The sequence below is a fragment of the Aulonocara stuartgranti genome (assembly GCF_965226115.1).
Source record: "Aulonocara stuartgranti genome assembly, chromosome: 1".
NCBI lineage: Eukaryota > Metazoa > Chordata > Actinopteri > Cichliformes > Cichlidae > Aulonocara > Aulonocara stuartgranti.
In genome coordinates, this window is record NC_138939.1 from 27816369 (window position 1) to 27828306 (window position 11938).

At 39.4% G+C, this 11938-nt stretch overlaps 2 protein-coding genes and 1 long non-coding RNA gene across 5 annotated transcripts in view; 2 read left to right on the forward strand and 1 right to left on the reverse strand.

The window, feature by feature from the left end:
* Window positions 1-4304, forward strand: part of cdkl5 (cyclin dependent kinase like 5) — a 45895-nt gene extending 41591 nt beyond the window's left edge. For all 3 annotated transcript variants that reach the window (XM_082542315.1, XM_082542316.1, XM_082542317.1), the window contains exon 20: window positions 357-4304. In XM_082542315.1, coding sequence (XP_082398441.1) covers window positions 357-767 — 411 coding nt within the window. In that variant the 3' untranslated portion in view covers window positions 768-4304. The remainder of the gene's footprint in view (window positions 1-356) is intronic.
* Window positions 4119-9501, reverse strand: rs1a (retinoschisin 1a). Its single transcript, XM_082542470.1, has 6 exons — window positions 9417-9501; window positions 9172-9197; window positions 8827-8947; window positions 6661-6802; window positions 5986-6181; window positions 4119-5279 (listed from the first exon to the last, which is right to left on the reverse strand). The coding sequence occupies exons 1-6, from the start codon at window positions 9469-9471 to the stop codon at window positions 5127-5129; spliced, it is 693 nt and encodes a 230-aa protein (XP_082398596.1). The 5' UTR covers window positions 9472-9501; the 3' UTR covers window positions 4119-5126.
* A 677-nt stretch (window positions 9502-10178) lies between these two features.
* Window positions 10179-11037, forward strand: LOC309711924. The gene is made up of 2 exons (XR_014278135.1): window positions 10179-10690; window positions 10786-11037. It is a non-coding gene; the product is annotated as an uncharacterized lncRNA (long non-coding RNA).
* Window positions 11038-11938: the final 901 nt, after the last annotated feature.

Consider the following 11938-nt stretch of genomic DNA (forward strand, 5'->3'; position numbering starts at 1 on the left):
GTACTCGGCAGACAGAAAACATTGTTTTCACCCATCAACTCCAGACAATGTCAGGAGAATCAGGTCGGGGTTTTGTCTGAAGTTGACCTTTCTTTCATGTGTCACACAGCAGGAGATAGTCCTCCTCAGGTCCATGCTCACTAATCGAAATGCACATTTTAGGCAAGATAGCTACCTGGGGATAGCATCCTTGAGCCAATGTGAATTCAACAGACAGTTACCTGCAATACTGTCACATGGCCTCAGCACATGTGACACACTGTTGGGCTTGGTCATGGGATTTGTAAACAATAACAAAAATATAGTTTTATTTTTTAAGATAATTCATCAGTGGTGTCTCTTTCCCCCCCTGCCAGAGCCAACCACTCAAGTCACTACGTAGGCTCCTTCACCTCTCCCCTTCTTCCTCAAATCAAGGACAGGCTCCCCCTCCTCCTCCTCCTCAAGACCTGCACTTCCAAGCCCCCATGCCCAACCCTCCTCAGCCCTCCTCCAAAGCAGGCTACCCCGAGGGTCGAGGTCATGCCGACAGCAGGGGGCACACTGGGGTGAGCAGCTCCACCCAGGCTAAGAGCCGCAAGGCCAGCTACCCCCTGCCGGGACAGATAGAGTCCAGCTGGCACGTATCTGCTTTACAGCGGGCAGAGGGGGCTCAGTTCACCCCTGAACAGCTGGGCATCAAACCGGGTCAGAATGGACCCACTTTTACCCGAGCCTCCCGCACCAGGATGCCAAACCTCAACGACCTGAAGGAGACCGCCCTCTAAAACCTCTCAACCACACCACCTCCGATGCAGCTCCATCCCGGAAGCACCTGCCAGAATGCAGACATCGTGGTACTGCAGTAAGGGTCTACACAAGAGCCTTTTTCACTGGATCAAGTCCTAATTCAGAAATGTAGTAATCTGTTGATGCTCATGCCTCTGAAATCTAAAAGCCTAGACGTTGATCGGCCAAACACCTGGGACAGTGTGGTTTAGGGAAGCAAAGATAGGGAAGGGCCCATCCTTTCTTGAGATGCCAGTACTGTATCAGCTCTATATTATTGTCTGTCTCTACTTGCAAGGTTACATCAGAACAAGCTGATCATCCCTGTCAAGGAGACACTGCCCATGTGGCCTCTTTGCTGCCATCTTCTGTTCACAGGACGCTACTGCAACACATTAGACAGCCGCTGTCACAGCAGTGGCCAATAAACTCAAATGTTTTTCAAGCTCTGATATTTGATAAGAACATAAAAAATGATTTATATTAACATTATTTATGAAATATTTATTTGTTTTAAATTCAAGGATATAAGCTATAAATGACACAGTATGTAGGTTATATGGGAATATTATAAGGTAATATAGAATTAAATGTGTAATTGCAAGAGCTTTAGTTTCGACACAAAGAAATGCATAGATATTTATGTGTTGATAATACAATATGTCACAAGGAATATTTAATAATGGTGAATGTCTTTTTTTTGTTTGTTTGATTTGATATGTTATTAGCAGATTATCATGTTATGTTGTTTTTACCCTTTTTTCTGATTGTTTCATCAAAATGTAAAAAGAAATACTGACAAATATATAAAATATCTGATATTACAAATAGTGCAAATCTGCCCATCACCCTCATGACATCAGTTTTGACGTTTTGTGACAAGTTGGGCTATTTGTTAGCAGGGTTTGGTAGCAGAACAGCCAGAGTGAGACTGTTAGGCTCTGTGCTTCACATATTGTAATTGTCAGGTCATTTTATCTTACATTCCCATTGTCGCAGTTTTCAAATTTGCCCATTTTTCAGTCCCTCAGTTCGTTTAGTGACAAACAGCTTTCCAGCATCTTGTTGCTGCCATGTTGGTTTTGTCCACAGCCTTAAAAACCATTTAACGGGCATCTTCGCCCACATCACCACGCAGCTCTAGTGAGGGAGGTTTACCTAACATGACATTGAAAATTTAAAGTGTTTTGAGACGGCAGGGAAGCTCTCTGCAAAAAGGCATACCTCACCTGCAACCTTTAAGATCTTAAAGGATAAGTCTGGTAATACTTTATCTTTATCCATTTATTTATTTATTTATTTTGTCAGAAATTCCAAATGCATTGTCTGTGCAGCCAAAGTGGGGTGTATGTGCTCTAAAAATCTTTAGATTCATTTTAATTTGTTATTGAAATTTGTTATTAACTAAAGTAGAGAATATGCTCATTTTAATATAGTAAGTACAGTACTTGAGTGAATGTGGTTACTTACATTCCCCCACTGGCTGGGTGTGGGCTTTTCATAGGACTTTGCTGACCCCATGAATTATATGAAATAACACCAGACTTATCCTATAATATGTGTTTACATTTCCTGTGTGCATTTTAAAAGCTTGTGTTATCAAGAGTTTTGTAAAAGTCTTTTGTAAATCTGAATTTGATTTTCCAGTTTGCATTACTATTAACATTAACAGTCATAATCAGGGATGATTTTACTTAACTTGATTGTTCATTAAAGCATTTACTAATTGTCTTCTGATCTGTGGGCAATGTAAAGCTGAGGTGTGTAGAATGAAAAACATTTTGTGGCCTAGGGGAAGTATACAGCATTGTTTTCCCCCAGTTTTTCCATTATTCTTCATTCTGTCCTCCTTAATATAAAACAGTATTAAGGCCGCTGGGGGGGAACAAAAAACAAAATAAACAGTCTTGTTGCATTATTCTCAGAATTCTGATTTTAATTTGAGAATTCTGGCTTTTTCTCAAAAACCTGACTTCAGTTGCATAATTCTTTAATCTGACAATTCTGACTATTTTTCCAGACATTTTGCTCAAACATCTGACTTGTTCTCAAAAATCTGGCTTTAATCTAAGAATTCTAACATTCTCCACAAAAATCTGAATTCAATTGGGAAATTCTGACTTTTTTTGTTTTTCTCAAAATTCAGATTTTAGTAATTCAGGCTTTTTCCCAAAATTCTGGATGTAATCTAAGAACTGTGACATTTTCCTCAAAAATCTGACTTTAGTTGCAAATCTTTTTTTTCTTCTTCTTCTTCTTTTTTTTTTCCTCAAAGTTCTGATTTTAGCAATTCAGGCTTTTTCTCAAAAGTCTGTCTTTAATCTAAGAATTCTGACCTTTTCCTCAAAAATCTGATCAGTTTTCTCAATGTCTGTCTTTTCTTCAAAACTGAATTCTTCTCAAAATTATGATTAACTCTCAAACAAATCTCTCCCTCAGAGAATTCTTAGTTTAAAGTTAGACTTATGATTTTGTTTTCCTCAGGATTTTGAAGGGAAAAAAAGTCATGACCTCAAATTTCTTTCTTCAGTGGCCTTAATTCCCTTTCATACGTTTGTGATTTGAAAGCATAAAGCAAAAAAATGCATTCCAAATGCCATCACAGACAAAAGGAACAAAGAACAGAAGAATGGTCCATGAAAAGTTTGGATCCCCATTTGGTGAAAATAAGAATCAATCACAGTAACTTGATGGTTGACTGAAAGCAATAACACTCACTAAAAGACTCGGAGTGATGCAGATTGTATTAGCCAAATCGGCAGCTAGATGGATTTGAGCCAAATATAGCACAAAGAAGGATTTCCTGCAGGAGACTGTGATTACAGCGTTGGCAACTGTTGGTATGTGACATCACATCATTCTGCAATACATTTTTTACATTTTTCTTAAGTTTATCCCACAGAAGGTAAAACTGTCCCATGTTGTGGGCTTGTGTACAAAATCCTCATTGCTAATGATTGTAAATGACTGCTGACATGGGTTTGTTTATATCACTAATGGGACAAAGTGATGATGAAGTTTACCTTGCTAGTGACCCGAAGCCTTACGTTAGTTTATCGACTCAACGCGTCAGATGGAAATGAAGGCTTCAACCCTCAGCAGGTCGCACACGCTGAAAACTGAGATGAGAAGAAGACTTTTTGTTCAGAAATATGAATGTGTTTCCTATAACATCAATTCTCTTTTTTTGTCATTAAGCTGTTTCCCACTTCTGACAGGGTGTAAATAAAAAATAACAGAGTATCTATACTGACCGTTCTACTTTAAAAATGATAGGGTCTCATAATAAATGCCAACTGTACATTTTTGAATGTCTCAGAGTTTGTTTTGGAGCACAGACGCAACATAAAAACAGACACATATTTGTTTATTCAAGGACATGGTTTAAAAATACAATAAAGAGAACATCTTCAGAGCAATTCAGCTCTGCAATGTATTCCTAAGTGTAATGGGAAATTCAAATATAACATTAAAGAAAGCAATCAGGAATTTTTAACAACAGCACCAAACAACAACAAAAAAATCAAACAAGAAAACAGTAACTCAAATGAGGCAATAAGACCAAAATAAATAAATAAATCCATATTAACAAATTCATTGAAAAGACTAAAGACAGCAGTCTGTTACACCTATCCGATTATCTAACAGCTGTGCACAAAATCTGGTGGTAACTGGTGTTTAAGCTGCAGAATAATATGCATTTGTTCTAATTTGACCCACCAGATGATAAATTATGTATATATGACTGTTTACTATATATTATATTTGGACAAATAATTAATTAGAAATGTAAAAAAGCAAAACAAACATTCAAAATTAAATAAAGAAAATATGAATTTTAAAAAATGCTGTAAATGCAAACAGTAATTGTAATTAGGATGACCTTGTTGTTGTTTTCAGTCTTTTCATGGGATTTGCTGAAAATATGAAAAATGCAGACTACTACCACACCGATTCATTAAGGTAAATAAGGAGGGGAGACTTACTGTGTAAATTCCCAGCTACGCTCAGATTATCAGGAGAAGCAGACAGAATTTTATTGACCTATCACAGAACGATTTGGATTTCTAACATGAGCGCAGATTCAACCGCCATAGCAACGCTACCTCTCCCTCTCCATGCCTAATTACTGCTTTCAGTTTATGCCGTTTCATTGCAAATGGAGCAATCTATTGAGAACTCCCCAAATTGAAGTCCCCATAGTGAGACTGGTTTAATACAGACAATGCAGAGTGGAGTGAATGAGAGCTCATTGTACATATCAAACAAACCTGGTTTAATGCATTTATGTAAGTGTGTTTTAGCTGTTTTGTTTGTATTTTTTAAAGGGGTTGGGGGGAAGTGGGGGGTGGGGGGGTTTACATGCATTTGTTCATGCAGAGCAGCAGCTCCAGGCGCAGAGCGATGCGTGTGTGCCATCCCAGAGGGAGGATGCGAATGTAGCGAGCAACGATGGGTGGCCGCAGAAGGTTCTGCACAGACGAGGACCGGTCAGAGTTCCCATAAAACACCTGAGGAAAGACAGAAAGGCAAGATTAAGGTGTAGATTAGTTAAAACCGGCCATTGCATTAAAGCTACTATTTCTAGAACCACATGGTAGTTGACTTGCAAACAGTTAACGTTCAGTTGGTTTTCAATGACTGATTAACAGTTTAAATCACTTCTAAAATATGACTTCTCATGATGTCAGTATCAGGCAAATATAAAATGCCTAATGTTTCATGCAAAGAGGCATGGACAAAGAATTATGTAGCCTCATTCTTAGCCTAATCAAAAAGAAACCTCCGGTGTCTGAGTATGAAGGGCATTAAATAAAAACAATTTCAATAAAAAGAATAATAAATGGCTCAAAAAATAAATTTAAAAACCATTGAATACATAGAAAAAATATATTTAAAAAATGTTGGCAGCAATTAAATTCGCTGACATAAATGTCTTTTGAATTAGGTTACTGTTATATTGATTCCTCTGTTTATTTGTGTTCCATTTAATTTAGTATTTTATTTATATGCAACTGTCAAATACTGCATAAATACATAAAAAAAAAGATGAAAAAAATAAAAGGAACTGTAGGTCAATTAATACACACTCCGTATTTTTATATATTATATTTTCATACATTTCATGTCATATTATTTATTGATTTAGGCACTTTCAGGACTCCATACTTGAAGTGCTGAACATTATTCAGTGTATCCAAAGTGCACTTAACTGACCCTGTTGTTTCCAGTCTGGTCTTTGTAATAGATCCAGTTGAGCTTCTCATCTGTTCTGTACTGAACACTGTACTTGGTAATCCACTCATCGGCATCACAGCGGCCCTGAGTGAGAATCCCTGACACCACCGTCACTTCCCTTAAGTCAATCTGCAGCCACTGACTGCTGTCCTGGAACTTAGACAGCCAGGCGCAGCTGGAGGAGAAAGAAAAACATTTAATATCAGCACTGATTTATACAACAAATATCATAGTTGGTCACGACAGTTTAGCACAACGCAGGACAGAGAAATTTACTGCTGTTTTTACAATATCTTCTCTAAAGATAAAATCCTGTTGTTTTGTGTTCTGAGGAAACTGACAGTTTTTAACATCCGATATGATGTTTTGTTTTCGGAAAGAGAGAAAATGAAAGAAAGGATTCAACTTAATGCTTAAAAATTACAATATTTAATATTTTTAAAAAGTCCTACTAGATTCTGTATGTTTTTTTCCCCATTTTGTCTCATCTATATGGTTTTTTAAGCAAGAGCATTTTGGTGTGTTTAAGTAACAAAATATACATAAGGAGTGTGTTTACTACACTTTTCCTCACAGATGATAAGAGCCATGATCTTTTTTTAAAAGAGACACAACAGTTGGCTGTGTGGTGCTGGCCTATATATATATACCTACCCAAAGCCCTGGCTGTTGAGTCGCGCCTTACTTGGTACCCATGAGGAGAACCAGCCAGTGTACTGGTCCTGGTTGGAGCAGGTAATCTGTTCTTGACTCACTGATCCAGCCTCAAAGCCAAGAGGTCTGTGGTAGGGACACTCTGCAAAGGAGATCGGAGACAACTTAACATGAGCGCTCTTAGTTTCAGGTAATATTTCTTTCGCTGAAAGTTCTCGTGGCCATGAGATTTTAATATCGTCACCCTGAGAGAAGAGAATACAAACGGCTAGCTTAAGCCAAGCAGTGCATCACAAAAATATATATATATATAAAAAGACCATCAAACCACTAAGCCTCTCCTTAATTCTCCATTTCGGCATCCTTTCCTCTCTCCTAACCCCTGCAGATTCCCATAATCACACCCTCTCGCTCCCATGGCCCCCACTGTTAGGAGCCTCTGTGTGACCCATATCCCATCCTAAAATCCTGCAGTTTAATTCTCCGTGGTGAGAGATCAGTGATGTCCATTAGGGCAGCAGACGGACAGATGGCCATGTTCTGCTCTCCGTGGCTTTGGCTCCGTGTTGTTCTCTCGCTTCCTTTAAAATCACACGAGAGCCACTCCTTTACTTGGTAAATAAAGCCTTTAAATATGTGAATGAGAGAGAGAGAGACAGTGGTACATGAGTGAGAAAAACATCAGCTGTGGACACATGGAACAGAAACTGTAGTAGAAGTAGCCTGCTGCTCTTTTGTTTACTACTGGCTTAAGCCTATCTGGCACAGGGTTGCATCCTGTCTAATCCCAGCATTACAACACACCCGGCAGAAACGTCTGTGTGAGTCAGGAGATAAGTGTTTACATAACAGTAATGCAAATGCCTCTGTAGTCCTCCCTAATGTGTTTCCTGACTAAAACAACACATATTCAGATGGCTGAATCAACAGGCAAACTGCGAGGTGAGACTCAGTGGATTGAGGAACTCTGCGAACCCTGACGCAGAGCGGGCAGGAAAGTCTTTCTCACTCATCAGTTCTCATCCACGTAGCGGTAATTGCTGGTTTCTGTAATTGTGAGATCAGCATGGTCTATTATGAGCCCCGTAATCTCCGAATCATGCTCTAATATAATGATAGTCGGCAGAACTTCTTCCTCCTATCTGTTTCTGGTTGCCATGTGATTTGCGGCTCAGCTCAAACACACTGATTCGCTCGTTTGTCTGCTCCTCTCCTCATCGAGTCAGACGTGATTCAGATCTGATCTTTAGCTCTCAGGCTCAAGTGAGGCTGTCAGAAGACCTTTTTTATAGTTTCTTTGTAGGAGGTCCAAAAAAACAGGAAAACAAAACAGGTTTACAGATTTCACTGGGATTTAGTTTAAAAGCTAAATCCCAGGCTAAGTTGGCAAAGTGAGAGAGCGTTCAGTTTGAGGATGAATATGGTACGATTCAAAACTCAAGATCAGCTATTATTGGGCGCTGCAGTGAGATTATTTTTTGAGTGTTTCTGACAAACATCCAAATGCAGGTTTCCTGTTACTGAAACGGGAATTCTGGAGGACTGTGCAGTGTTATCACAGGTAGCTTCTGTTTCTTCACATGTCCCCCCCTCTTCTTCCCTTTCTCCAAGGATGTCCAGTGAAGCATGTCCATCCACCCTGCGGCGTCAAATCTGGAGCCTAATGCGCTCATTGCATGAACACAAACTATAGACACACAATTGTGCACACACTGAAACTGTCCATCTACTTGTATCAGCAGTGATAATCGTTTGAGCAATTTTCAAGCAAGAGTCCCAGAAAATTAAAGCGTTCAGCTCCTCAAATATGAAGATTTGCAGTCTTACTTTGTCTTCAGTTGAATTGGCTTCAATTCTCTGATTGTGCAGCAGATTAATCAGTAATAAAAATCACTGTTAAGTACAGACCTTTCAGTTTTGAGCAGGTTAAACAACAGTTAATTCTTGTCTATCTAACACACCCTTCCCTTCTCCTTTTAAGAACTATTATCACTTTAGTGGTGCAATTGTAGATCAGCAAAAGTCACGTAATAAATCTCATTAGTAAATAAGTCTTGACACAGGGGGTTAAAGCACACTGATGTTATGAATAAATTAAGTAGTGATTGAGATTTAAGCTACTTATATGATTCATGTCCACTCAGAGTGACGTTTAATGGCTCTCACCCGGCATGCAGTCCACTCCTCGCACCAAAGATGAGCCAGACCCAATGGAGTAAACCTCCGTCTGCGATTCGCCTCCATCACAATCACATTTGCAGGACTTGTTAGTCCACGCCCCAGGGTTCTTATACAGACACACATAAACAACATTTATTAGCTGAAAATTGACATAGAGCTCATTTACAAATGATAAAAGGAGAATAATTTAACATAATAACTCTGGTCTGGCTGTTATCTGTGTTTTGCTGTTGATGTTGTTTTTCTTTCTTTTTCTTTACAAGCAAATCCTGACACTGTGACAGTTAAATCATCTGTGACATTTTGCTGGGTTGCTGAGATTTTTCATACCTCCTGAGCATAAATACCGATGAACACTGTTCAGCCAGATGGACAGGAGGGAAAAAAAGCCAGTTGATGAGGCACAGAAGAAGAAGAAAAAAACAGGACTGTTAGGGCATCATAGTCACCCTTTCTGGATACTAAAATCTGTGAATCAATCTGTTAGTTTAACCACATTAAGAAAAGGTAAATAAACACAACACACACTGGTAATAAAATATAATATCAGTGCAACTGTAAGAGTGAAACTGTACCGTTTGTTCCCAGGAGAAGGAGGCCCAGCAGGAAATGTTGTATGATGAGAGCCATCTTCCAACCCGCTCCAAACCAGACCAGACTGACCATAGACTGAGCATTCAAGCTAGTAGTGATAGGAAGGCTGGATTACAATAATCCACGGGACACTAATGGCCTTATCTAATGCCATCCTTATCTAACAAAGCTCCTCCTCCAGCTATTCACCCATCACCATTAATGCCATCATACCTGGAAAATCTCCATGCGGCCACAGAGGTCAAAAAATCCTGCATTAAAAAAAAAGAAGACACCAGCGCACCCAATTGCCACACTAGAGTTGTGTGTGTGTGTGTACAAGAGTGAAAGCAAGAGAGATGGTTGCTGGTGGTGGCTGATGCTGGGCCTAGTGATCCATATGATTGGACAGAAGGACCTGCAGTTGGATGTCATCCTCAAATGTTTGCAGTTCTCTTCTATACTATCACGTTAGGTTTGAAGGAAGGAATGAAGGAACCTGGTTTTTAATACTTGGTTCTTTGCTGTGATGTAGTGACATAAAATTGTATCATATATATTGTTTAATTTTATTTTTATTTAAAAAATGTTTAAAAAAAATAAAAAACAAATTTAAATTAAGAAATTTAAAAAAAAAAAGAATTTGATTAAGAGTCTAAGTACAGAGATGATATTACTATTTCACAAATGTATCAATGTACTATTGTTTAATCATAAACCATTTTTCTGTAGGCAAAAGTCTCTCATAAACATACTCTGTTTTATTAAAAATGAATGCATGCATTGTATATATTGCTTATAGATCTATTTTATTTCATGTTATTTAGTTATTTTGTTTTTGAGGGGATTTGAAATGCTGCAGGTGACAGGCACGTGGATAATTATCATCAGAAGCAACTTTTAAAAACAAAATAAGCGAGTGTCCTGTTCCTGTGTTTGTTTGAGCGTGGCATTTCTCCCGCCTCCCACTGAGGGTTTTAAAGCCAGGTGGGTAAAAATAATTAAGCCTAATCAAGCAAAGCTGTTGCCAATTTGTGCTGATTAGAGCACGAGTTTCACTCCCTGCGCGCCCTTTTGCTTTCACCAGTGGCCTTATAAAAGAGATTCTGCATGTTGCACTAGGTGATTTCGCTTCATGACAATTTTTTTTTCCCCCTTCTAGGAACTTGCCACAGCAAACATGAAGGTGGCTATTCATGCAACGCGTAGGATCCCTCCATGCACCAAAAAGAGGATTCGTGCTTACTCCACTCTCATCTACAGAGCTCATAAAGAGGTCAGAATGCACACTGTAATTGTCTGGCCTGTACATGTTCCTATGTGATGAGGGACTGGTTTCACATGCACTTTCTTGGTATTCTTCTTCTGCAGGTTAGTCCTGTTGGACTGAGAAGTCCTGAGTTTCTGACCAGGAGGCATGGTGTCCCCAGACCGATCCTGCTCAGGCTTGTAGGCTTAGAGGCTTCTCGGCTGTCCAAGTCAAACAGGTTGAAAGTCATCACTCGGCGAGAGCTCAGTGCTGCTGTTGCACACGTACAACGGAGGATTCATGCAAGAGCCGCTGCATGAAGATATAGACTTTAAAACAAAATTTTATTTTTATTATTAAAGGGTTTATTTTAATCTTTGCCTCTTTATTAAAGTAAAACTATTAGGTAATTAACCCTAACAGCTGGTAGATGAAAGACTAGGACTGACAGAAAGTGTGTACGCTCAGATTTATGGTTGGAAATGTGGTATGTCAGGGGTGGGCAACTCCAGGCCTCAAGGGCCGGTGTCCTGCAGGTTTTAGGTGTGTCCTTGAGCCAACACAGCTGATTCAAATGGCTAAATGACCTCAACATGTCCTGAAGTTCTCCAGAGGCCTGGTAATGAACGCATCATTTGATTCAGGTGTGTTGACCCAGGGTGATATCTAAAACCTGCAGGACACAGGCCCTCGAGGCCTGGAGTTGCTCACCCCGTGGTATGTGGCGAGATCACTATAACACTATCAGTGTTAACGGGCTTCAGGATCACTGACTACAAAAACAAAATGATACTGTTTTGTATGAACATCCTCACACTGAAGCGGCTTAGAAACCCAGAAGTAGGTTTTTACAGCTGCTTTCTCAGCCCAATCTGAAGTTTCAGGAGAGGCTGGATGATTCAACAATATGGTTCAAACATCAGTAAACTTAAAGGGAAAAATCCATCCTTTGAAATGGCGAAGTCATGACCTTAACCCTGGGGAAATGCTTTGGCATGACCTTAAGTGCAAATGTGTCTTGGTGGGGGGGATTTTTCCAGGCTGCCCCCAAATAAAGGCTCTCTTGTCATAACTAGGATGAAAACCAGACTATTTTGAGTAAATGCATGTTTGTTTTCAGGAGGACAGAAGTTAGAATACACACTGTTTTCTTATCATACTTGGTTAACAAGCTAATTAAACTGCATCTGAAAACTTAAAACGCTGTCAAAGGAAAAACGAGACTTCCCACTCGTCAAACACCGGCCCCTCCCGGGTTGAGGTTTCACTCCACCT

Bases quoted from the DNA above. Each gene is read 5' to 3' on its own strand.
- rs1a (XM_082542470.1), bottom strand. From the start codon at position 9,471: ATGGCTCTCATCATACAACATTTCCTGCTGGGCCTCCTTCTCCTGGGA. The intron at 8,948-9,171 runs GTATGAAAAATC...TGTCTGTATAAG, and splicing joins TCGGTATTTATGCTCAGGAG to AACCCTGGGGCGTGGACTAA. The intron at 6,803-8,826 runs GTGAGAGCCATT...TCTCCTTTGCAG, and splicing joins AGGAGTGGACTGCATGCCGG to AGTGTCCCTACCACAGACCT.